The sequence below is a fragment of the Trachemys scripta genome, chromosome 8, assembly GCF_013100865.1.
Source record: "Trachemys scripta elegans isolate TJP31775 chromosome 8, CAS_Tse_1.0, whole genome shotgun sequence".
Lineage (NCBI taxonomy): Eukaryota > Metazoa > Chordata > Testudines > Emydidae > Trachemys > Trachemys scripta.
Window position 1 is genome coordinate 73,187,070 of NC_048305.1, and position 27,482 is coordinate 73,214,551.

The following is a 27,482-nucleotide window of genomic DNA, read 5'->3' on the forward strand; positions in this document are numbered from 1 at the left end:
TTGAAAATCTTTATTTAAAGGGAGTAAGTTTGCCACAATTTTTGGTTGTCCAGATTTTTTTTTTTTTTAAGTTCATACATAAATTCATAGTATTTGCACTACTGGACAAATAAGAAACCACTTTTGGACCCAGCTTTCCAAGTCCAATGTTATTTAGCAAATTAATCTGGGTTCCTCTCCAAATGATGGAAAAATCAACTAATCTACACAGAAAAGTTCTTGAGCTATCTAAAATGACTTTTGCATAAAGGAAACATACTACAGCTATTTTAAAGCAGATATTCCAAAGCCAAGATCTCTGTATTTTAAAATATCAAAAATGCCTACGGAACTGGAAAGTTCTAATAAGGTAGCTTATGTGGGTACCGCATTATTTGTATGCTGTCTAAAAAGTTATTCAAACCTCTTTATATGCTAAGAATAATTTAAATTTGAAAAATATGAATGTTGATTTTTCAAATTATCAACATTTTATATAATTTAGATAATAATGTAAGAAAAATAATGTCAGCTTGGTCTTCCAGCAGTTCTTCCAGCAATTAGGACATTTAATCTATGCATTATCTAAACAAATATCTTTACTTTTCACTCTTTACAGTAAGGCAGTTTTATTTTTTGCATAATGCAGTAAAAAATTGTTTTGATCATTATCTTCCCAATTACAGAAATATTAACCATAATATATTTCTATAATTAATAACCTTTCAATTATCTATCACATCTATTATTAGAGAATTCAAGTTAGTCAAGAACTGAACAGTGATTTTCTTCATTGAGTTTATAGACGACACCTTTATGGCAGTTATAAGACCAGCATTTTTTAATTTAAATGTATATAAACAGAGCCTCATAATGAGTGTTAATGGGTTTATAACAAATAGAATTCAATATACATTGTTTTCTGCTTGAGTTTTTGTAACAGAACTTAACAACCTGAGAAAATAATTATAGCTACCTATTCTTAGAATAATAGGTTTGGCAACGTTCAATTAAACAAATAAAAATACCCCTAAATTTGTAAACATCTCACCAGATGCACGTATTGTAAAGTTATTTCTACATTATACACACAACTTTTATTGTACAGCTATCTGATACAGATGGTTCAAAGTATAAATAGTTCAGCAAGAGCTGAATACTAGGAATGGTAACTTTCAATTCATATTTCTCCTCAGATACAGTTGAGCACATTTTAACATGCATTCAGAAGACAAATTTAGTCAAAATCTCATTACTTATTAGTTCTGGATGCTGTCAAACTAATTTATTAAAATTCTGCTTTTAAAAATACAGGGCACATCATGCTGTTAAAAGTGAAGGATTTTTAGTCTACAACAGGCTTTTAATTTAGACTTTGTAATATACAAAGCTTTAAATTGGTTCACAAAGCTTCAGTCAGAGTTGAAATGATTTTATTTGTAGTTCAGTCTGGGTGATGATTGCAATACTTGAAGCATAACTTCAGAGCCATACTTAGGGCGTGTTCCTGACCAAGCAGATTTCAATGCAATTCATTTTTATTTAGTACAGTGGAGACTAATGCAACACCTCTAGGTAACCTTTAAATATTTGACAGATAGTTATTGATTATAAGGCCATCATAAAGAACAGACACCAGGTCACAAAGTAATCTGAGATCAATAAACCTACAGTAGCTGTATTGAAGAAGTGACAAAAAAATGTTTTGAACCTTGATAACTTTTACCAATACAGAAGTTCAGAATTATACAGTTATTCTTTAACTGGGACTATGTGTTAAGTTATTTTTAACCTAGAGAAATTAACATTTATTATGCAGAGAAAAATCAATTTAAAATAAATGTGTAGAAACTAACTTGCCAAAAGAATTTTCTTGAATGTTTTTCAGAACAGGTGGGGGGGAAAAAAAAAACAACCCAACAACTATAATATGGTCCATTGTTCTATTATTTGTTTTAGCAACATGGTCACTTTGGGATTTGTTTTGTTTTTTAACCCATGAGAATATTTTATGATTAGTAGAAAATCTTTAACAGACACAAAAGATGGAAGATGAAATTGCAGCAAGACAGCATGGCAAACCTGAGAGATCTATTAGTGCATAAATCTACTTAAAACAGAAAAGAGAGAGAGAAAGAGCACTAACAAACCACAACAAAAGTTGTCCTTAAAGTAGTAGGTTATAACAGGGTGGGAAATGTGTAATATATATGTACTCCTCCAAAGCAGTTACTGTCTTTCTAAATATAAGGAGCTGATGTATTTTCACAGCATCAGATTTACTTATGGTATAAAGCCATACAATTGTAAAATTATTACTATGATTATTCTTTTCCCACCCTGGCAGAGAATAAACATGAATTCAGAAGCACAGTGGGAGTGGAAAACAAAGAAGAGAAGAGAGAAAAGGCAGCAGAGAAAGACAGAAAAGGTGAATACAGAGCTACAGAAGTGTTTATTGAGCATGCTACAGAGGTAAGCAGAGTACACACAAAATGAAATTAAACGACTGTCAAACCTCCCAACTTTGTTAGAAAATTAATTTTTAATTGTGCCGCTTTCAAACTATACTGAATTTTACATTTCTAAAGATGTAAAAACTTAACTAATAGAAAATATACATGACCTTTTTCTACATAGATAACAGAATCTATGAATCTTGAAACTAAGTACATCAATTTCAAAAAGCATTGGTCATTTAAACAGAATCAGATTAAACAGTTCAGAATGACAGAAGAACTGTTTTCAAAATAATTTGATCTGTAGATTCTGAGCCATGTTTATAGTAAAGTCAGATCGATTTCTAAATACAAAATATTTTGAAGAGATTTATTAAAACTGAATATTACAATGCAAGGTAAATTAAGACTAAAGGCACATAAACTTTGGTCCCACCTGGTTGTCAGTTTTAAAAAACTGCCACAAAATTAACCTTCCTGCAAGTGTTCACAGTACACTTTCTTCATCTTTGAAAAATACATGCACCAGTTCCTGAACTAGCTAGACCAGTCTGCACATGCTCAGAAATCCACAACCATATTCCAAATCTTAATTACAAACTAAAGATGGCAATATATATTTAAATGCACATAAGTCATGTCAACTTCAAAAACATCTACGAAAAATATTCAACCACAAACAAGACATTACTTAGTGCTGACATTTATATGATACGTCCCACAAGAGTGTGTACAAAAAGGTTAAGATTCCACCCACAATGCTTTCCACATAGGGCTCAAAAACACAGAAATCACTTTTTTCTCTTTTAAGAAATTAATATTCTGTACCTTGTTATTTTCTCTAATGGCTACATTCATAACTGAATCTAGACCAGAATCATGAAATACAGAAGGCCATTTACAAAAAAAAGTTAAAGTAGTAGAAATAAAATATGCTGTGTTTTAATCTTTCAAAGTAATGTATCTTATCTGATTAAAAAGAAAGGTACGTGACAACCCAATAAGTAATAAAAGAATTCCAAGCAGGAGAAACAAAAACCTTAACCTTTTTAACACACCCCTGCCTAAATATATTTTAATTCTCATGTAACACTGTGCCCCAGCCAACCAAATTCATTTTACTAGCAAATGCAATTCTAGCAACACTAGTTTTCCTTTTTAAGGCACGTATGTCAACTAACTTGAAAAACTGTGGGCTTAACTTGAAACCCTTTTAAACAAAATGATGTTTCTCTAAACAACAGATGAAAAACCAACAGTTAATATCACTGCTTTTATTTTCTTATGAATGTTTTTTTTTTAAAAACAACCAAGGAATGATAACAGCATGAAAGACAGAAGTCAAACTCTGGTCCCCACTCTCCTGAACAGTCAATAGGTGACGACACTGAACAATGCGATACACCTTCATTTTTTATCTCCCATTTTAAATCGTTGATTTGGAGAAAGAAACTCTCAGATGGTGATTTTCTCCAAGATTGTAATTATGCAGATCAATCAAAGCCTGAATAGCTTCTTCCACTGTTGACATCTGAAGAAGTGCCATCTTGTGATCTCTTCTGAAACAAAACAACAACATTAGGAACTCAATCAATACTAAATAAGGACCTAAAAACCTCTCTTCCCTCTCCAGAAGAGTATTTTTTCAAGACGTTCTGTTAAAACATATGAAGTCAATCTTTTGTTAAAAACATAAGGATTCAAGGAAAAGTTGCTTACTGAAAAAATTTAAATGCTTTCACAGTGCCTCCAGTGTTAGCAAACAGTGTGCGCAGATCATCTTCTGCTACTGATGGTCTAGAAAAATGGAAAACAAAAAAACGTAAGAATTAATTATTAGTGGATCTAGTATTTTATGCCTTATGTGAATCCCGTTGGCTTATTGTCATACAATACTTACGGAATATTGGACAGATGAAGTGTTGCAGATGGAGGGAATATATTCTGAAAATTTTTTGAGCCAGGTTTCTTGAAGCGATGCAAGGGTGAATTACCAAAATCTTTAGTGAGCCCTTGGTCATCAAGTCCCTCTCGAGGTAGCTGTACTGTCTGATGCTTGGAAAGGGTAACTCGAATAATCTTTCCATACATTTTTTGTCCATTAAGATGACTCATGGCTGAAAAAGACAAGTTTATTAAATTCAGTACTACATTTCAAAACCCTGCAAGGATGGCATATACTTTCTCATTAAATCACGGATTTCAGCCAACATTGCAAGCTAGAAAAATAATTCCATTTCAAAGTTAGTTTGTAAAATTTTCAAAACTGCACTGCTATGTTTAGCCATGTATTCAGTAAAACAAACATGCAAACACAACCCTATTTTATTCTGTTATTTGAATGGTCCAAATAATTTATTCCAGGTGAATAAGCACAGTATGACACTAACCAATATATATACCACTACCTAGTATTATGATCAAACTTCTTTTTTCTGATTTAATTGTGGTATTTTGTGTATGCTATTGTGCTGATATGGCCACTATAGTAGCAGACTGATGTCCATAGGGTTAAATTAGAATTTGGAGCTAATGTTTAGTTAAAAAAATAAATTAACACCTCTTTCTCCTCCAACAACACTATTATTCTGTTCACATAAAGCAGCATATACACATACGCTTTTTGGAATACAAAATGAGTTGATGTAATAAGTTTTCATATCTCATGGACAGTCTGGGATCGGAGAAAAACTAGAATGAGAGTAGACTGACAAATACGAACATGTTCATTTGAATTTCCACAACATGATTTCAAACACTTAAATTTACAGATTTAAATGAGGCATAAATGAATTTAATCTTACCCAGCTGTGACTGGTTCCCATCTGCCATCTGTATAAGAGCACTGTCTTTCTTATTGTATAAAATCTTCACACGCTGCACATCCCCATAAACACCTTTTTTGGAGTCAGAGAGGTAATCCAAAAGAAAAATTAATTTTAAGTCTAATCAACTGAACAGCACATCTTGACATATCAATGAAACATTCAGACATCAACAAGATCACCCACTCAATCTCAACATTCACACAAATGAATAAAGAAGATCAAGATTTTGAATAGTGAATTTTGAAAAGAATAAATTTTTGATAAACCCTCAAAAGCTATGTGAATGATATTAAATTAAAGACCATGCAAAATATATTAGCATGCATTAAAAGAAAATCTTGTGTCTATGGAGAGTTTTTAAACAGCAAAAGAAAAATAGCAAAAGATTTACTATTCAACTTTAAGCCAAAAGTGCTAGCTACAAATAAGAATTAAGGTGAAACAAAAATTAAATCAATAATAAAAGTATAGTGCTAACAATAACATACCGAAGAGGGTAAACAGACTTTGGGGCGTAACCATCTTTAGAAGGAGAGAAGAGCAAGCAGCGTAAGACAAGAAGAGAGAAGAGTCGAGGAAGAGCGGAGATGAACAGATCATCCATAACGAAGGGTGGTTCCCGCAGAATGGTGAGGTGGTCATGGATCATGGTTCAAGGCGGTTAATTGGGGCAAGTTGGTCCGAGGAACACATTTTGTTCAAGCACAGAAGCATGAACATAGGGAATGAAGACAGGGAACGTAGACAAGGATAAGGAAAGTAAAGGATAAGACGGGGGAGGGCATGGGAATTTGAGGAAAGACAAGGAAAGGGAAGGTGAACACAAAAGGAGAAGGATGAAATGGGGAAGGGAAACAGCAATGCAGTAGAAAAAAAGGAAGTGGGGAACAAAAAAAAAATAAAATATAGGTCAGTACATAGGAAATGCAGGAATTTGGTCAGAAAATGGTTGGTTTATGTACTGTACAAGAAAAAAAACTGAGTAAAATGTAGTCACCCAAGACAAATATGGGTAAAGTACATCCATATCAAAGAATAAATTACAGCATTTCATCTCAACATGAAAAAAAAAGCATGCAATAGAAATTTTAAACTTTGAACTTTAAGTGCATAAGCATGGCTGGATATGAAATGCAGGCAAAAATCTTTCAAAATGGCACTCTGATCCAAACATTTTAACATGCAAGACTGTGAATGAGAAAATAGTAACGAATGATAAATAAGCTTAATGAATCATATTAACAGAGGCCAGTTAAAAATGAAACAAGTATTCCAACTAGACAAACTGATACATCAAACTTCCCACATTTCATACCAGCTTTCACAGCAATTAAAAAAAAATTGTACAAGACAGTAAAAATGCAAAACTAAATAAAACCCCTTAGATTTTTAGAGTTAGCAAGAAAGATAACAGTATTAAGGTGAAAAATGTTTTTGGAGACAAATGAATAATAACTGCAAAGAAAAAATTACTAAGAGAGACTGGAAGAGTGCCTCGTCAAGATCTTTGGGAGAACCTTCAAAGAAAAACGTGTTAGAGCAGTTCACATAAATTAAGATTTTAAAAATGCAGTGACATGTAAGCATGAAATGAAGCAGCAAATAATTAGAAAAGAAAAACATAATTCTACTTTACATAAAATATAATCTACGAATTAGAATACATTTTGCTGTTTTTGTGAAAATATTTAAATTACAAATTGAAAGCCAAACATGCAGTATTCACCATATTTTTCTTAGGAAAAATAGGTAGCCAAATATCAAAGGATATTTTAAGTTGTTAGCTACCTAGGAAAACAAAAGTATTTAACTATAATAGAAAAAAAATATAAAGTTTATAGTTTCAAAATTAATTTAAACACAAAAAACAAGAAAAAATACTTTGATCTTAAAGTATGCAAGTGAAAATAGAGGCAAGTGCAAAAAAATGAAAACATTTACAAATGAAGTGTGATTAAAAAATAAGGAAAAAAAGAGTTAATGGTTTCACTGACCTCTTCATTTAAATTGCTAACCAGGAGGACTGTATTGCCACCAGCTGAGACTCCAGGCATACCCACTCGGCCAGCAGCAGCAGCGGCTGCTGCAGCAGCAGCATTCGGAATAGCCAAAGGACTCAGCGCTCCTGGAACAGCTGCAACAGGAAGCCCTAATTTTAAAATAAAGCATATTTTACGAAATACAAACAAGTCGTTTAAAAATATCTAAATTAGAAGTTCAAATACTGTATTGTTTACACTACAAAAAATTCATTCCACGATTAGTATTTTCCAATGCTTAGTGAAATGGATCAGTAATAAATATCAGGAGAAAAACGAAGGTTCTTGCTATTTTCTTGCTTCAAAGCACTTTATATGCTACTTCACTTCTCTAAAGACCATTTTGTTTTCAATTAAATGTAGTTCTTGTGAACCACACATATTGCTCTTTTTTCTTAGATTAAAGCAAAAATCCTCCCTAATAATATCTATAGGTTTAGAAAAGGTTCAGAAAAGGGCAAAAATGATTAGGGTATATAATCACTTCCGTATGAGGAGAGATTAATAAGACTGGGACTTTTCAGCTTGGAAAAGAGACGACTAAAGGGAGATATGATTGAGGTCTATAAAATCATGGCTGGTGTGGAGAAAGTAAATAAGGAAGTGTTATTTACTCCTCATAACACAAGAACCAGGGGTCATGAAATGAAATTAATAGGCAACAAGTTTAAAACAAACACAGGAAGTATTTCTTCACACAACGCACAGCCAACCTGCGGAACTCTTTGCCAGAGGATGTTGTGAAGCCAAGACTATAACAGGGTTTAAAAAAAAAAAAAAACTAGATAAATTCATGGAGGACAGGTCCATCAATAGTTATTAGCCAGGATGGGCAGGGATGGTGTCCCTAGCCTCTGTCTGCCAGAAACTGGGAATGAGCGACAGGGAATGGATCACTTGATGATTACCTGTTCTGTTCATTCCCTTTGAGGTACCTGGCATTGGCCACCGTTGGAAGACAGAATACTGGGCTAGATGGACCTTTGGTCTGACTCAGTATGGCCATTTTTTATGTTCTTATCAAAATGACTTTAAAAAATCTTTTTGATGCTTAATTAATCTTGTTGCTGGAATATACCAGTCAAGTCAGTGAAACTAAATATTAATGCAAGTTATCTTCACCATTATATTTCCTTTAAATTACCCTTTGGTATTAGTTACTTTCTTCACTTCAACTTGATGCTTTAAGCTAGGTTGCAACCTTGCAGAGTAAGGCAAATAGAGTAGCCTACATATTACCCATAGCGATAGGCTCAGTGGGGGGAAAAAAAGGTTCCAGCCATGAAGACGCAGGAATATTCAGTCCAGAGATATGGCTCCACAGTGGTAATCCTCCCTAGCCTCTCTGAATCCTAACAAAATTAATTCAGGAACTCAGCTGCCATTGGCCACCTGCACTTCAGCTCCTCCCCTCCAAAAAGGCTAAGGCAGGGATAGTATTAATTTATGATGCGTTTTCCCAGTGGAATCCCTTGGGTACTTATCCCTCTAGGATACACTCCTTCCCCACCATCCTGTGAAATTGTGCCCCTGTGCTATGCCTGCCCTACCTTTTACAGGTAAATTAGACATATTTGTACAAGTACATTTTATTTAGTCTCCAACAAATAAAATGATAAGACTAGCACAAAAATCATAATTGTTCGAATTATTTATTACTTTATTCTATTGCATGCTATTTTCCACTACTGCACTAGGCCTTGCAGATTTCACTATGTGGTCTTCTGATGCCTGGATGATGATGATAAATGAAAATTTAACTCAGGACCATGTAACCTTGACCAATTGGGCCCACTAACCCATCTAAATAGAAATCTTTAGTTTGCAGATGAGAATTGAGTTTTCTCCCTTCTTCCCCTCAGGAGCTAATTTTGTTTAAAAATAAAAATAAGGGAAAGGCAGAAGAATTCTCCCATCTCAGATAGTGAGTAAATACTGAGAAGCTAATTGTGACTGTATTTGTCAATAATAAAATAAAATATTCCCAGCACTACTAAAAATAGATATTTGAGTAGAAGAAAAATGGAGAAGTGTAAAATAAGTGTGGTTACAAAGTTTATTTCACACAAAGTAAGTAAAATGTCCATGCTCCAACTCATTAATCATTTTTCTTTTACCGGGGGGGGGGGAATTTATGAGAGAAATAATTAACACATTGAGATTTTACTGTGCTGGACAAAAGGACTAGCTAAGTATATAATATTAATTTATTCTGACTGAGTGGGATAGCCAGTATCTATTATGCAGTAATGGTAAAACAAAACAACGACAAAAACAATGTTAGGGAAAGAGATTAATTCTGAAAATATTTTTATGGCATTACATAAATGAAAGTTATATTCTCCCTTAGAAAACGTGTTCAGTTCTGGTCATTCCATGTCAAAAGCAGATACAGAAGGTTGAAAGAAGGGTTGATGTGAAAGGATTTTCAAAATAGAAGTGTTTTAAAAGATATTAGTCTATAGTGTCATAACACAGGTATACAAAATAATGAATGCTACTGAGAAGGTTAACTAGGCAATCCTATTTAGTCCCTCCTGTAACTCAAAAAAAAAAAAAGGGAAGGAGGCATCTAATAAAATTAAAGGGGCAACACATTTAAAGACAATAAGAATGCTTTGTTTTTTAGCATAATGCATAGAGGATTAGACATTTTTATGGATAACAAGAACATCCAGTTATATTAGAGAGGCTAAATATGTGTACATGGACAATCAAGCTTCAAGATATAAGCCAATCACTAACTGTCCGGGGGTTAGGAAAAAACTTCCCTGCCCCAGACACAATATATGAGGGTTGTCTATAATCTTTCATTGAAATATAGTACTGTTTGCTGTCAGAGAAAGTATACGGGATTAGACAGACCACTGGTAGTTTTGCATGGCAATTCCTATATTCCTCAAAATCCACTTTTCACTTTCTTTTCCACAGTTGACCGCCATGCAAATTTATACTGCTATATGCAAATGTATCAATAAATAAGAGAAAAGTAAGTTAGATGTAAAAATGATGTGCCAAAGTTTTCCAAAAGTCATAATTAAAGTTGTGCCCTGAATGTTTCAAATAGTAAAGGGCAGACAGGCATTCAGCAATTAACTGATTTCCCTTTAACTAGCTATGTTCTGCTGTTGTATCACAGAAGAAAATGCACAGATATTAGGCACTGTATTAGAGCAACAGAACCAGCCAATAAAGAGGCTGAGATAAGTGAAAAAATGAAAATATATCCAAAATACTGAACACTATTCAATACCTCTAATTTTTCACATATCCCATGGAAGAAGATAAGATGAACCCCTCATCCCCCAAAGCTACAAACCAGAAAGAACATAACTTTCATAAAAGTTTGTAGAGCAGACGGTTAGAAAAAAAAAACATATCTTTGCTTGCAATATGAGAAAATGTGTTCTGGAAGTTACATTGATGCCCACTTGGAATCCCATAATGCTACTTTCTGTCCCCTCAAAATCAGTATCAAAACTGTATTTTAAAGAAAAAAAAGTACTCAACCAATTTTTAAATAAATATTATTTCAGAATAATTTTAAAAAGTTTAAATACAATAAAATGTTATTTTTTTATGTTGAAAAGACTGATTGTTAAGATCAGTTGTTGTATAAGTTGGAAGAAGTTTCAGGAGAGACCATTTGTTAATCAAAAACTAAGTACGGTAATTCCTCTAGTATAATCTGGGGCCAGTGATAGTTGCATGAGTTAAATTTGTCAAAGCAGCTTTCACCTGTGTTCATTATTTACATATTTTACAGTGAAGAAATGACTAATTTGGTCTTTTCTGCCAGTTACACACGTTTTTACATTATCCTGGTCTCCTCTGAGACATTCCCTCTCCAATCCCTTACTTCATAATTGGCAAACCACAACAGATGCACATCAATGTTTAGAGAACAAAATACATTTATCCTATTGTGCAATTTAAATGTGTATTCTATTGTACAACTAATTCAAGACCCAAGTAATTTGGTCATAAATTTTGATATTTGTAATGTTGTTCCAAGGGGTGGAGGGGGTGACAGGGAGGAGAACTATGGGCTTCAAACATGTAATTTGTTTCTAAATGTTTTTACCACTCCCTGTATTGTGAGGGCCACATTTTTGTGACAGCCATAAAAATGACACATTTACTCTCCTTGCTAGTAGTAGTAGTTGATTTAAGTATACTTTTGAATTATATTAGTATTTCAGATTTGTGTGATGTAAATAAGAAATAGAGCAACGTATAAAACTTGTTCCCTAGGAAACATATTTTGGAAGACTTTAATTCAGACAAAAAAAATGCAGAAATAGATTTTTATATTGTACATACTCATTTTCATGTCTGTTTTCGGTAAGCTCAAGAAGTATAGTTAAAGAAGGTCACATATGCATAAATTAGATGCACAGTAAAAATTCAGTAAAGATGCACATGACGGGGCACAATACTATGTGCCCACTGCACAACTTTTTCCATGTGAAGTGGCAGAAGCGTAGCATAGTTTAAATGTAGGCCATTTTTATCTATGAAAATGCCATGACACTAAATAATCACTGCAGGAGTGAGAAACAGTAGCTTTGTACCATTGGAAAGCAGAGCTTCCCAATGAGACTTAACACTCACTATTTCAGGACCTTTGAGGACTAGAAGTAACATTTTTAAGCATTGAAAAGCTATTTCAAGCCATTTTTAGAGGTTTTTTAATGGCTCCCTCTAAGCCTTCTACAGCTAGAAACGTAGTAACTGATATTTTACAGGTAAAGGGATAAAAAATAGTCCCAATAATATTTTTAAAACAGTCCTAAAATATTATTTTTGTATCCCCTGCGCAGACTACACAATGGCTTTCTTCTGGGATGAACTGCATAACTCACCTTATAGTTTTGTCATTTCCACAAGGCAGCCATTCCTAATTTAAGCTGGAAAACCTTTAACACATACCAAATCATATTCCTATACACCCTATATACTCAGGCATGCAATTTATAACATTTATAGTAATATGTAGCTGCATTTATCTTTTCTGGTTTTGTATCTCCTACTATTGCATATCAATTGCTTCATGTCAAAATGCTGTGTTGTGTTATCAATTTGTTGCTGAGGTAATAATTAAAATATCAGTACCTTCAATGGAAGAATAAACAGAAGCAAATTGAAACTACCAATATTCATCTATATGTCCTTACTTATTAAAATTCCTCACCACTACTGAAGGGCCTTTTCCCCTATTAGAAAAGATATATAACCATGATTTTAATTAGAAATTATTTTTGTGTATTTCCACAAAGCTTTAACCAACCATAAATATACAGGTTTAATCCTGACTGGGGCTTCTGTGTACTACTACTACTACTACAACATTAAAATAACAGATGACTGCATTTTTATAATGTTCTTAACGATTAGCATAGTAAAGCAGAATACAAAGGCACAGCTTACCAGGACCTGAAGCGGAAGTTCTCCAAAGGTTGTATCCTCTAAAGCAGCATTTCTCAAATGCGTCCACTGGGGCCATATGCGGCCACCAGGGGCTTTTCTTGCAGCCACAGCCTCCTGGGCTGTGATGGGATGGGGGGCAAAATAGCGGCCCCTCCTCCTCCCTGTTGCTCCAGGATGCACCATCTTGGTGTTGATTGCTGGGGCTGCCAGTAGGAGTTGAGCCCTGCCCCACCCTCTGAAGACTGCTGGGGCACAACACTGGAGGAGCAGGTAGCAGGTGAGTTCCCCACCTTCCCAGGGGTTGCATGGCTCAGGCATTGGCTTCAGCCCTGGGGTAGTGGAACAGCAGGCTCTGGCTGCAGGGCTTCAGGCTCCAGCCACCGGGCTTCGGGTGTGGGGCTACAGGCTCCAGCCCCCTGCTGCCTCTCCTGCCCCCGAACAATCCTCCCCCATTGCCCCTGGCCCCCTCTGCCTCCCCTGACCCCCAATCCAGAGCTTAATTTCTCCCCAGGCTTGACAGGGCTAAGTAAGGCTGCTGTGAAAAGCGATACTTGTATGTTTGTTAATATCACTTTTCACAACAGACTTACTAGCTAGCAATAAATAAATTACACTGATTTGGACATGTATATGTGCATATTTGTTTTTTTTTTTCCTAGAGCATTTTAGGAAAAATTGTCTGAGCGGCCACCAGCAAGAGTTGGTGGTCGCAGTCTGAGGCCACCAAAAAAATTTGTCCTGAGAACCCCTGCTCTAAAGATCCACATTCTTAAGTCTTGTGTCCTCACAGATGCACCTTCAGGAGCTGACTAGCAAAGCTTGTATTATAAAGTTTAGAACCCCTCAGATGGAAACAATTAAAGCATGTGTCTCAGGGGACATATATAGCACGTCATAGCTTCTAATGATTAATTCTTTTTTCAATTTAAAAAGATCTAGGTTTCTGGGGAATAAAATGGAATTACAACTCAAACAGGGATCAGGATAAATGAATCAATCTATAGGAGGACACTCCAAATAAAAGCAAGCAAGTTCTTTCTAAAAAGGTGACTATCTTTTAATGATCTCTATAAACGAAGAATGAAATGCTTGAAATTTGTCCCTATTAATGATTTAGACCAATCGATAAAAGAAATGCCTTATTTTTGCTTTACTGGATAAAACTGGCACAAGAGATAGCCACAATCTAGAGGAGAAAGGGAAATAAATATTTAGTAAGAATAAATTAAGAGCCTGGATGATGTGGGAGACTAGTAACAGAATACAAATGAACCCTATTGCCCCTGGTTCAAATCTGGCCTGGGTAGGTAAGCGGTTGTCAGTCCAAACCCTACTGGACAGCTTTTCCAAATAAAGTAAGCAATAACAATCAAATCATTTTAGCAGTCTCATCAGTAAGGCTCCCTGTCTGTCATGCAGGTCACAGATTCCGCAACTTTCCATGACTTCTGCAGCGGCCCCTGCGGTTGTCCTGGGAGCTGCCTGAGCGGCTCAGGCAGCCCCCGGGCCAGTCGCAGTAGCAGCTGCTGGGGCAGTCTCAGGCCCCCCTGCTCCCAGAAGCAGAAGTTTGGGTTTGGAGGGACTTAGGGCTGGGGATTGGTGTGGTGCTTACTGGGGGAGGGGCTCCATGAATAGGCAACAGGAACTCAGCTCCTAGCTCCATGTGCTGCCTCTGCCAGCAGGCACCGCCCTCACAGCACTTACTCTTTGAATACAGAAGGACTTAAGAGAATTTACAAGTAAATCAATTAATTTGAGTTAAAATTTAAAATAATGGAACCTTTAAGAAATTTAGCGCTCTAATAGATATTTTTTAAGTCCCTAATGATCTCAATAACAAAATACTATAGATCCTTCAAATGTAAAACTCATTGAAATTGGCTAGATCAGAAAACTTTTTTTTATGATTAATTGGGGGCGGGGGAGGGTACTGCTAATCTATGACAGATACTTTCACAAAAAATGCCCTCTTTCAAAATGGTTACTATCTACTATTTTTCTCAGTGGAGTGAGTTCCACTCTTTCAAAATGGCCACCAACTCCTATTGGTAACAATGGAAATGAAGCCAAATTGCCTTCATGGAAGATGATGGCACCCTATCCAGTCCCTTCTTTGTGGAATTCTCTGCAGAACATTATTCTTTAGTCCTTGTTGAAGTAACCAAGTTATGCAGAATGACAGCAAAAATAAAAATTATTTTCAATAACTACTCTCTGCACCATATTGACTTGACAGGAAGGTTAGGAAGGGGAACTCAGGGTGGATGTGAACAGAGAAATGTGAAGGACAATAGTGAGGAGGAAGTGGTGTGTGACCAAGTAAGGGAAATATGGAGCTTAGGTTTTAGGCGACAATGGTCCTAAAAGTTGGAATAAAGTGAAGGTTTATAATATACATCTTCAAATCATTTAGAAATATCACATTCTAACATTCTCTTTGGGATTCTTGTTTAGTGTTCATACATGAACATTTTAATTAAATAAAAAGGAAATTCCCAAATCAGAACTATGTTAAACTGGAGTTAAGGTTGAGAGTACATATCAGTAACTGGAATTGACACCTCCTCATCTATTACTGGGAGTGGACTACATCCACCCTGATTGAATTGGCACTGTCAACACTGGTTCTCCACTTGTGAAGTAACTCCTTGCTCTCCATGTGTCAGTATATAATGCCTGCATCTGTAACTTTCACTCTATGCATCCGAAGAAGTGAGGTTTTTACTCATGAAAGCTTATGCCCAAATAAATCTGTTAGTCTTTAAGGTGCCACCAGACTCCTTGTTGTATCAGTAACTTAATGGTTGAAAACATTACTGGGATGTTCAGATTACCCCCAAACAAGCATTACAAACCCAGGATATTTACAGTTAAGGTTACCCTTAAAAGAAACCTCAAAAAGTTAAAGTATGAAAATCAGTTAGTATCACTACAGGGCAGAGTCCCCTAACAACAAAATATATAATGTCTTTAAAAATCAGTTTATCTAACCTGAGACCACAAACACTATTATGCATTAGTTATAACAGTATGGTTATTGCACAACATCATTACAGGGTGGAGTTAAGGTTGTTTGGATGCCTTTATGGTGTGTTTCTAGGTCTGAATTTCTTTTAATTTTAACCTTAACTGAATATCCAGAGTTTGTAATCCTTGTATGGAGGATAATTATAACATCACTATAATACTTTACACTTACATTACTATATATAATAAACCTTAACTCCAGTTTGTATCTTGGAATATATATTACACTGATATTGAACAGATATAACTGCTTACATACCAGAACACAGCTAGTGGTCTTCCCTGTATAGAGGATTTTCCCTATGTGTTTTTTTTCATATTATGTAAAAAATACATGCCACTCCAAAGAACAACTATTGCTTTTGACAATTCACCTGAAAGCACTCCTTTCTGTCCATTAATGAGTTTTCCTTCTTTCAAAAGATAAAAGGCTCATTAAAAAGACATCCAATTTATAATCTCAAGGATTTCTGATCACATCGTTCTTTCGCAGCAGAGAATGCAGTATATGAATGAATAATCATCTGTCAGGGCCAGGATTATCTTTTTGGATGTCCGGTTTCTAACCGATTATATAGCACTGAGACCTCATCGATTAGAAGGTTCAGAGAAATTACACATCCAAGGAAAAAGTGATCCTTGTTCTGTAGATTTTTACCGCTGGCTATTCTGAATTATCAGGTACAAATATTTTGATAAAAACCATGATCAATTTGTAGTATGATACCCTGGTAATTAATCAACAGAATAGTATACATGATATGGAGCAAATCTTAACATATTTCAACACAGTGGCCCTGCATTCATGAATCTGATCAATAGCTGTACTTAATCTTTCTAGTTTATGGATAACACATTTTGGAGGCTGGGGGGCGGTTTTTGTTTTTTGCTGTTAAAGAAGCAATCTTATCAGCTCTTTTTGCTAAAGTATACCTGGGCACAGCACATCAATGTTTTTTAAGTGTACATATATGTTGCATGGTGAGCAGTATTTGTAAACTAACATTTTTATCAGAGAGCTTAGAATCATTAAACAAATTGAAACCTTATAAAACAGAAAAGAAACTCTGTTTATATTAGGCTAAAAAACATGAAGATAGGACTAGGCTTGTGGTTAACGTACTAGACTAGGACTCAGAAGTTCTGGGTTCAGGTCAAGGATTTTCCACAGACTTCCTTAGTGACCTTCTGCAAACTCAATAACTCTGTGTTTCAGTTTCCCGTGGGTTTGGTCTGCCTTGGAGATTTATAGATTTACCTGTTTGGGGCAAGGATTATGTCTTAATATGTGCTTGACTATACCTAGCACAGATGAACCTCAATCTCAGTCCCCTAGGCATTAGTGTAATACAAATAATATAAAACACATTCCCAAATAAAAAACAGCTTGACAATGTCCTAGTAAAACCACATGTAGAGTGATACAATGGTTTTCCACTTATACAGTTTTAGATTCTCTACTCCAAGACTTTAATGCTAGTCAGACTGCTAAAACTATATTTAATTTTTGAAGAAGTGTCTATTAGGACTCAACCCTTATATTCAACATGTGGTTATGAATTACAACTTCTCTTGTAAAATCAGTAACTGATCTTGTGATAATTCTCAAATATGTAATAAAATGAGCCATTGTGTCAGAACTGAACCCTTATTTTTCCTATTAGAGTTTGGTGATCTCATCCTAGCTTCTACAGTAACTCCTCACTTAATGTTGTAGTTATGTTCCTGAAAACTGCGTTTTAAGCGAAACGATGTTAAGCGAATCCAATTTCCCATAAGAATTAATGTAAATAGGGGGGGTTAGGTTCCAGGGAAATTTTTTTCACCAGACCAAAAACTATATATTATATAGATATACACACCGTATATGTTTTAAACAAACAATTTAATCCTGTTCACAGCTATGATGATTGTGAAGCTTGGTTGAGGTGGTGAAGTTAGAGGGTGGAAGAGGGAGGGATATTTCCCAGGGAATGCCTTGCTGCTAAATGATGAACTGCACTTGGCTGAGCCCTCAAGTGTTAACACTGTTAATGTAGCCTCTCACACAAGACAGCACGAGCATGAGGGAGGGGAGACAGCATAGCAGACAGAGACAGTCACACACCTTGTATGTGGGGGCCGGGAGGGAGGGAGAGAGAGAGAGATGCACACTGCCCCTTTAAGTAAGCTGACCCACTCTTAAGTATATTGTCTTTTTAAGTGGATCAGGAAGTTGAGACAGCGGCTGCTGCCCCAGGCACGCTCTCTCTCTCTCTCTCTCTCTCTCTGTCCGTGTCCCCTCCCTGCTCTATATGGAGAAGGGGTAAGCGGGGTGCAGGAGCAGGGGGGAGGGGGACACCCTGACATTAGCCCCCCCTTCCCCACCCTGCACAGCAAGCAGGAGTCTCTGGGAGAAGCTCCAAGGCAGAGGGCAGGAGCAGCACATGGAAGTGGGGAGAGGGACAGCTGAACTGTCCGGCAATTGATAGCTTGCTGGGCAGCTGCAGCACAGGGAACTTAGGGGAGCGGGGAGCTGATGGGGGACTGCTGGTCCACCCTGGTTACAAGCCCCACCAGCTAGCTGCAACGGGCTACTCTTCCTGCAAGCAGTGGATGACGTTAGAAGGGAGCATTGCACAACTTTAAACGAGCAAGCTCCCTCATTGATGAGCAACGTAACAATGAAGCAACGTTAACCGGGACGACTAAGTGAGGAGTTACTGTACTTGTACATATGAAAGTAGCACAGTTTACTATCTCTTCTAAAAAAACTAAACAAAAAAAGGCCCAAGAGTACACTAACATGAGTGTTGCAGGTCAGAGCTCAGGTACATTTCTGCAGCAGTGTGGAAAAGCTTTGACTGCACCTATAACTATATCTGGCTCAATCCAGTGCAGTTATTCCTTCACTTTATAAACACTTAAACTGCGAACAGAGCCTCCCATGTTCCCCTTGACAAAAGCCACACAGACTACTAACCAAGTAGACTTTCTCTGAGATATTCAAGATAGGCAGCAGCAGGAAGAACCATCCAAGATTCCCCTACAATCAATAAAATGATTTTTAAAAAGAAGTGAGGAAGAGGAGTAAGATAGGACCAAAAAATAGGCAAGATCATTGGAACAGTATTAATGTTATCCCTGTTCACCATGTTTTCCCACCCCCTCCCACCTTACCATCACCTCCAATGATCTTTTAATTTCTTATTATTTTCTCTCCCTTTTCTATTTCAACCTCAAGTACCCTTACAAAAATGCTATTCATCAATCTGAACACACAGCCATTTAATCAACCTCATGATCATTATTCTATCCTAATACCCACTACATTTTTAAGTCACTTGAATGTGTATACTTATACTGTAAGCTCCTCAGATGAGGACTTTGTATTTGTATATTCTATAAAGCACCTTGCTTATTTGTAATAGGGCTCTTGATTAATCACAGTTAACTCACGCGATTAACTAAAAAAAATCACAATTAAAAATAATTAATCGCGATTAATCACAGTTTTAATCACACTGTTAAACAGTAGAATATCCATTGAAATTGATTAAGTATTTTTAGATGTTTTTCTACCTTTTCAAATATATTGATTTCAATTACAACACAGAATACAAAGTGTACAGTGCTCACTTTATATTACTTTTGATTACAAATACTTGCACTGTAAAAATGATAAACAAAAGATAGTATTTTTCAATTCACCTCATACAAGTACTGTAGTGCAATCTCTTTATCGTGGAAGTGCAGCTTACAAACGTAGATTTTTTTTTGTTACATAACTGAACTCAAAAACAAAAAAAATGTAAAACTTTAGAGCCTACAAGTCCACTCAGTCCTACTTCTTGTTCAGCCAGTCGCTAAGATAAACAAGTTTGTTTACATTTACAGGAGATAATGCTGCCCACTTCTTATTTACAATGTCACCAGAAAATGAGAACAGGCATTCACATGGCATTTTTGTAGCTGGCATTGCAACGTATTTATGTGCCACGTGCTAAACATTCATATGCCCCTTCCTGCTTCGGCCACCATTCCAGAGGACATGCTTCCATGCTGAAGATGCTCATTACAAAAATAATGTGTTAATTACTTAGTGATTGAACTCCTTGGGGGAGAATTATATGTCTCCTGCTCTGTTTTACCCGCATTCTGCCATATATTTCATGTTATAGCAGTCGGATGATGACCCAGCACATGTTGTTTGTTTTAAGAACACTTGCACTGCAGATTTGACAAAACGCAAACAAGGTACCAATGTGAGATTTCTAAAGATAGCTACAGCACTTGAACCAATGTTTAAGACTCTGAAGTGCCTTACAAAATCTGAGGGACGAGGTGTGGAGCATGTTTTCAAAAGATCCCGAACCACCAAAAATGAAAATCAACCTTCTGCAGGTGGCATCTGACTCAGATGATGAAAAGAATATGCATCAGTCCACACTGCTTTGGATTATTATCAAGCAGAACCCGCCATCAGCATGGACACGTCATCTGGAATGGTGGTTGAAGCATAAAGGGACATATGAATCTTTAGCGCATCTGGCATGTAAATATCTTGCAACGCTGGCTACAACAGTGCCATGTGAATGCCTGTGCTCACTTTCAAGTTACATTGTAAACAAGGAGAGAGCAGCATTATCTCCTGCAAATGTAAAAAATGTAAACAAACTGAACAAGTAGGAGGACTGAGGGGGCTTGTAGGCTCTAAGTTTTACATGGTTTTGTTTTTTAATGCAGTTTTTTTTTTTAAACAATTCTATGTTTGTAAGTTCAACTTTTATGATAAAGAGATTGCACTACAATACTTGTATTAGGTGAATTGAAAATACTATTTTTGTTTTTTACTGTGCAAATATTTGTAATCAAAAATAAATATAAAGTGAGCACTGTACACTCTGTATTCTGTGTTGTAATTGAAATCAATATATTTGAAAATGTAGAAAACATCCCAAAATATTTAAATAAATGGTATTCTATTATTGTTTAACAGTGCGATTAATCGTGCAATTAATCGAGATTTTTTCATCACTTGACAGCCTTAATAATAAATAATGACTAGCTTTTATACAAGACTTTTCACTTGTACATCTCAAAGCGCTTTACAAAGCCAATCTGTATATTACACCCATTTATAGATGGGGAAACTGAGGCACAGGAAGGGGAAGTGTCTTTCCCCAAGGTCATTCAGCAGGCCAGCAACAAAAGCCAGGAACTGAACTCAAGGGTCCTGAGTCTCAATGCAGTGACCTATCCAACAAAATTAACATTTTACAGAGGGGAAAAAAAGATTATATAAATCTCCATACTCATGAAATAGATGATGGTAAGGGAAATTTATCATGTACCTAGATGCTATTAATTTTTCCTATTAAAATAAGCTGGAAAAATCATCTATGGTTTTTAAAGAAAATCAATTTTTTAAAAATCAATTTTTCTGTTTGCCAGAAGCTGGGAATTGGTGACAGGCAATGGATCACTTGATGGTTACCTGTTCTCTTCAGTCTCTCTGAAGCACCTGGCATTGGCCACTGTCTGAAGACAGGAGACTGGGCTAGATCAGACTTTGGTCTGACCCAGTATGGCCGTTCTTATGTTAAATAATTTTGTCATTAAATAACAATTTCTATCATATTCTAATAAGATTTATCTTTTAGAAGTGCCGCAGTCCAGTCTATGGGGGTGTGAACTGTAGAGCACTCTTAATGTGTTGCATTCTAACTACCCTGTGTAGACCCTGCTGGCATGAACTAAAAGATGACTATGTTAATACAACTAGGTCTTTTTGAAATAGACTACATCAATGCCTCATTCAGTGCACAGAATGGACAGTGCTCACAAAGAGTAGTTTCAATATTCTGTTTTTTCCTCATTGTTCATTGTGTGCCCGCATGCCTTCTTTACTGCACACTAATTAAACCCTGCTCTAAAGACAGAATTATCAATTTCCTCATGGGCTTTTCTATGGCGCTCATTACTACAGTATCTGAGTGCTTCACATTCATTTTCATTACAGCCAGTGAAATGAGGGGTTATCATCCCCATATTACCTATGGGGAACTGAAGCAGAGAGAAATAAAGAAAGTGTTCATTAATTCTGGGTGCTCAATTTGAGACTTCTAGAACCGGATTTTTTCAGAGAACTTAGCATTCTATATCACTTTATATTTTTCAAAGTACAGCTCCCAATGACTTTAGTTGCAGGTGTTAGTGCTCAGAACCTATACAAATTAGACCCTGGGGTCTCAAGTCAGGCACCCAGAAAATGAGAAACACAATTACTGACCATCCGTGAAAAGAAAGGTTTAAGCCACTTGCCCAGTATCACCTAGGAGCTCTGTGGCAGGGGAAGGGATATAAACCAATTCTCAAGGCAGCATTCAACTGCTTTAACCATTAAGACCCATCCTCTTTGTTCCTGCAATCCCCTCTCATTCATTACACACCTTTCAACTTCTGCAATAAATATAGCAGAGATTCTACAGACAGACAGTCTCTTTTATTACGCAACCCTAATTCCTCCCCAGAGCAGGTCCATCCTGTACACAGAATAAGACAGAAGCCCTATGGAAAAATGGTATGTGATCATGTAAAGACAATCATATGCATGTACACAAGATGGCCAAATTAAGGTTGCACAACCTTAATTCTGCATTTCCTAACCTCTGGCTTGACTTTGCAACCCTACTAATGTTCTTTTAGCAGTTTTTTTGCATGTGTGTGTAATTTGCTAGTTTTTAAAATGAGCAAACTGAAGATATAGAAATTTGATCACGACATCCAAATGGGTTATCAGCAGAGTTGGGCAGACCTTTGCCTCTTGAGCAAAAAGAGTAATTTATAGCAGTAGTAGGCTGTCCTTCTCTATATGATATGTGGATTAACACTAGAGGAGAACGAGATACACACTTTACTAGTGGTTAATCACAGATATTTGCTAACAGCAAAGGAATAGTGAGATTCAGCAGTCTGAGGTTCCATTACAGGTTCTGGAATAAATTGTACACAGTGAGTACGGTCTTCTGCCCGTTCCCTGAAGTGAGAATCCTTCTGCTCAATCCTCCCTACTCTGGCCTTGTCCTGGTCCTGTCTTTTCCCTACCCCGGCTCACCCTCCCAGTTCCATTCTCGTCACGTAACCAGCCCTTCTCTACTCATCAAGCTTCTACTTCTAGCCCAGTGGTTCTCAACCTATTTACCATTACGCAGCCCACAATGTGTTATATGGCCACATCCAATACTACCTATATGGCCCTGCGGATGTCACATGGCTGCAGCTATGTGCTGATTGGGCCACAAGTGGTGTACAGGCTCCAGGTTGAGAACCACTGTCCTAGCCCCAGTCTTGTTGCCCAGTAAGTCCTTGTGTCATCCTTCCAGTCTGTCTTGGTCCCAGTGTCCCCACACAGCCACTACCAGTTCTCCCACTTCAACCCTCAGCTCTTTGTTCTCAGTCTCCTTCCCCAGTCATTCTCAGATCCCTGCTTCTACTCATCCAATCTCTCTCCTCTCACTCCCCCATTCACATTCTCCACCCCCACTGGTTCCCAGTCCCAATCTCCCTCCATTGGCTCTTGTCAAAATTCAGTCTTCTGCACTTTCGCCTGCAGGTTCCTCGTTCCAGACTATGTTCCTCCCACCCCTCACAGGTCCAGATCTTTTCTCCATGGTATCTGAATCAGGCAGCTTCTCACTCCACACTGCCTGGACCCACGAAGGGAGACGCTGACAGCACAGAAGAGACAGGCTTCCTACCTTCAGCTCAGGGGTCCAGACAAGGACCTGGCATTGTTCGCAGCAGTCCAGAGCTGCAATTGCAGTGGAATTCCTGCTCAACCCCAGGCTGGAGTAAGCCCAATGTAGGAACACTCTTTTTAACTGCTAAAATTTAAGAAGTCTCTGAACATGTGCGAACTGTGATTTTTTTTTTAAGGCTCACAACTTGGCCAAATTTGGGCAGATTTTCACTGTGATGGCAAAAGGCACATCCCTGACACAAAGATCATCCCCTGTCAAATTTCAAGTCCCTGCTCTGAAGTGGGGGTGGGGAGCACTAAACTTTCTCAAAGAAAAGGTCACCAGAATTTTTTAACCATGCCTTGTTCTCAGAAATGGCTGAGCCATTTTGGCTGAATATTTAAAAAAAACATTCAGTATTAGGCAGATATCTGGCATAGAAATCATCAGCCCAAATCACTGAAGTTATGTACAACTGACAACAGGGTCAGAGCAACTGAAATCAGAAGTGTTGGGCAACCTCAGTAATAGACAGTGCTGTCAGCTCTGCCCATAATCAAATACTTCAAAAAGCTATTTACTGGCTGCCAAAAAAGAATGCAGCACTTTACATGAATGGCTGATCCTTCCTTCTAGCTTCCCAATTCCAAAGGAAACAAACAATAAGTGGCAGGGCCGGCTTCAGTTTTTTTGCTGTCCCAAGCAAAAATAAAAAAGGGGAAAAAAAACAGAATGCCGCCCCTTGAAAAGTGCCGCCCCATGCACAAGTTTGGAACGCTGGTGCCCAGAGCCGGCCCTAAGAAGTGGGTAAGATGATAAACACAACACCGTTCATTGGGTCTTGTAAAAAATCTCTAAATCCAATCTAAACTCTGCTGACAAAATGAACCCTAAAACTTCAAAATATAAAGGACATCCAGAACAGGAACTGGTTAAAGCTTACTAGTTTATATAATCATGAAATTTACAGGGTTGATGCCAAATTAAAATGATAAAACAAAAACAAGATAGTGTATTAAAATTTTTTCTCTCTCAAAGCATAAGTACAGTAAGTACTGAATGCATTGCCTCTACCAACAACCAGAAGACTGTTAGAAGCTATGAATGTTTATCTATGCACTGCACAGGGAATCTCAGTTGCTTCTTCTGATGGGTTCTAATATCTTATCAGCTCTTGAGCTTGCATAACGAAGCGCTAGAGATAAGAGTGCTGATCTATATAAAGGAAAAAAATTCAATAATTATGAAAAATAAAATGCTAAAATGGAATTTCTTTGTATACATGGTCTCCTTTTTGTCATCTGCTCTTTTATTTCTTTGGTATTTTTTATAAAAATTATAGGATGACACTTCTTCCTCAAAGCATCTTTCTTAGTTGAAGAAAATGGACACTGCATATATGAAAACAAGCCAAAATTTCATGACCTGCTTACAGTGCCAATAAGGACACAGATCCTGTTCCTGTGAAGTCAATAGAGAAGCTTCCTTGATATTAACAAGACCAATATCAAGTCCCAAAGATTTCGCCATAAGGTGGGCCGGATGAAAGGAAGACACTGTAGGTCACCAACGGTGGAGGAAGTTGACTGACACCGGCACAAAAGGAAGGATGGTTTGGGGAAATTTAAAAAATGTAGAAAACTAGACAAAAACTTTTGATGTGTATATTCTGTCCTATTCTTGTTTCTCTCTCATCTATTTATACAATAAGCTTGCAGGGGCAGAAACTGTCTGTCTTACTAGAATTGCACACCGCAACTGAAAACAACTCTAACATATCTTTGGGCTCTACCATAATATAAACATTAAATAATTACAATGATTAATAATAAAAAAACTGCATTTGATTAATTGGGAATGGGGAGGGAAGTGTTTTGAAAATTAAAATCATACCTAGAAGTGACGTCTCCTTTGCAAATGCTGCAGCAATAGCTGGGTCCAATGCTGGTTGCCCATCACCAGATGGAAGATCAGGTCGAGTATAGTCCCTACTTTTATCATTGTTGTACTTCACATTTAAATTCACCAGTTTGGAAAAATCAATCCGTAGGGTACAGCAAGCATTATAAATATTTTGACCATCTAATGCCTGAAAGAGGAAAAATGTATTTAATAATACACAATATTGCTTGGTCACAACTGCTGAAGTCTGATAAAAGTGAGCACACTTTTGTCCATTTAAACTAAAATTATTTAGTTTAAAAACCAATAAAGATCAAACGCATTACGTAGCTCATAAAGGTCATTCCTGGAAGCTTTTTGAATTCCATTACCTTGCAAAATTTTGCATACCAAAATACCGGGAGATTTATAGTAGCATTTTAGTGCAGCAAAACTTGAGACCTCGTTTGTCAGATCTACTGAATTAGCCCGTTTTACACGCTGCTTGGTATTTAACTCAGGTTTAATGCAGATATACTATAAAGTTTCCAAAAGTTAAAACCACAATAAAGCATTCTTTTTAAAGGGGCATTAGAGAGAGACAGAAGACTAAATAAAAAGCATTAAAATAATATGTAAAAAGTGGTTATGTGGAGAATCACAGTATTTGCATTGTTCTAGTAGAATGTTTTTTGTTCTACTGTTAAACAAGAGCAGCATCAACACTTAAAAGATAAATGAAAAAGAGATCTGCTATACCTATTTTAAGGCAATTTTTTAAAACAAACAATTCCTTACTGTTACTGTGGTTCGAGATGTGATGCAGCAGTATTCCGCTTAGCTGTGTGCGTGTCCACCGCACCAGAGCTGGAGAATTCTGCCTAGCAGTACTCACAAAGGGATGATGCTTGCGCCTTGTGGCCATAATCCCTCCCCTGGCTATATGAGGTGGTGCTGCTTCGACCCCCTGCAGTTCCTTTGCACAGAACACCCAGAGACTAGGCTCCAATGCAGAGGGGACATAGGATGGGTCGTGGAATACATGTCTGCATCTCATCTTTAACAATTTCTTCTTCCTTGAGTACATGGAGCCATGTATTCCATTTAGGTGACTCACAAGCAGTACACAAAAGCAATTGTTAGATGTAAGAGTGTATTCAGGACAATTTACTTTCTATTAGGATAGATCGAAGTAATTGTTGAATGTATAGTATGTATTCAGATGTTTAAACTTCATAGAAACTAGTAGAAAATTACTTGTATTGTTTTCACTTATCTATTCCTGTCATAATGTAATAGCAAACATTTACATGGTAAATACCCTTGCAACTAAATTACACATCAAAGAAATCTTGTGAAATGCTAATGACAGACTTAAGGGCTTTAACAGAAAAAGTTAATTTCAAGCAAATGGCCATTATGTATATCAGAAATCTTCAATCTGTGCGGTGTGCCCCCACAGGGGGCGTGGAGTAATGTTAGAGGAAGGGGCACAGCTGGGTCCCAGACCAGCCCCCACAGGGGATGGGGAGGGAGCTTCGCCCAGCTCCGCTCCTGGCCCCGTGCTAGGGGTCCCAGCCGCCAGCCCTGCCGCAGGCCTCGGCCCCCTTACCCCTGTCTGTGCTTCCAGCTCCATGGGGGAGGGGCGCGAGATAAAACATTTGGGGACCACTGATATATGTGGTTGGAGGTCAAAAATCTAAGTGCATTCCTCAACCATCATCATCAAAGGAAAGGCGCACATGGGTAGATAGACTGTCAGCTTGTCTTCTGTGAGAAGATATAAACATGAATTCAAAGAAAGGCTCCTGTATCTCTGGACTGTTTGGATTCTAACATGGCAAAAAAACTGAACGAGAAAACAGAGATCCCCAGAGTTATTCTGGGTAGCCCTGAAAGACTTTTGGGAAACTGGTGTCTATTACATCACTGCCACCATTTGGAGTTACAAACTGTACCTGTTATATTTTACCTGCCCTAGCCTCTCAATAATTCATTCTTTTTTCTTAGCTAATAAACCTATAGACAGTTTACTACAGAACTGACTGCGACCATTGTGTTTGGTGTAAGGTCTGGAGTACCAATTGATCTAGGGTGAGTAACTGGTCTCTTGGGACT

At 37.0% G+C, this 27,482-nt stretch overlaps 1 protein-coding gene across 5 annotated transcripts in view; it reads right to left on the bottom strand.

Moving 5' to 3' along the window:
• Positions 1 to 1,559: 1,559 nt before the first annotated feature.
• Positions 1,560 to 27,482, bottom strand: part of PTBP2 (polypyrimidine tract binding protein 2) — an 85,571-nt gene continuing 59,648 nt past the window's right edge. For 2 of the 5 annotated variants that reach the window (XM_034780125.1, XM_034780121.1), the window contains 7 exons: positions 25,377 to 25,572; positions 7,261 to 7,415; positions 5,755 to 5,788; positions 5,243 to 5,335; positions 4,339 to 4,555; positions 4,158 to 4,235; positions 1,560 to 3,997 (listed from right to left, as the gene is read on the bottom strand). In XM_034780125.1, coding sequence (XP_034636016.1) covers positions 3,865 to 3,997; positions 4,158 to 4,235; positions 4,339 to 4,555; positions 5,243 to 5,335; positions 5,755 to 5,788; positions 7,261 to 7,415; positions 25,377 to 25,572 — 906 coding nt within the window. In that variant the 3' untranslated portion in view covers positions 1,560 to 3,864. The remainder of the gene's footprint in view (positions 3,998 to 4,157; positions 4,236 to 4,338; positions 4,556 to 5,242; positions 5,336 to 5,754; positions 5,789 to 7,260; positions 7,416 to 25,376; positions 25,573 to 27,482) is intronic. The other 3 variants (XM_034780124.1, XM_034780123.1, XM_034780122.1) reach the window with 3 other exon arrangements.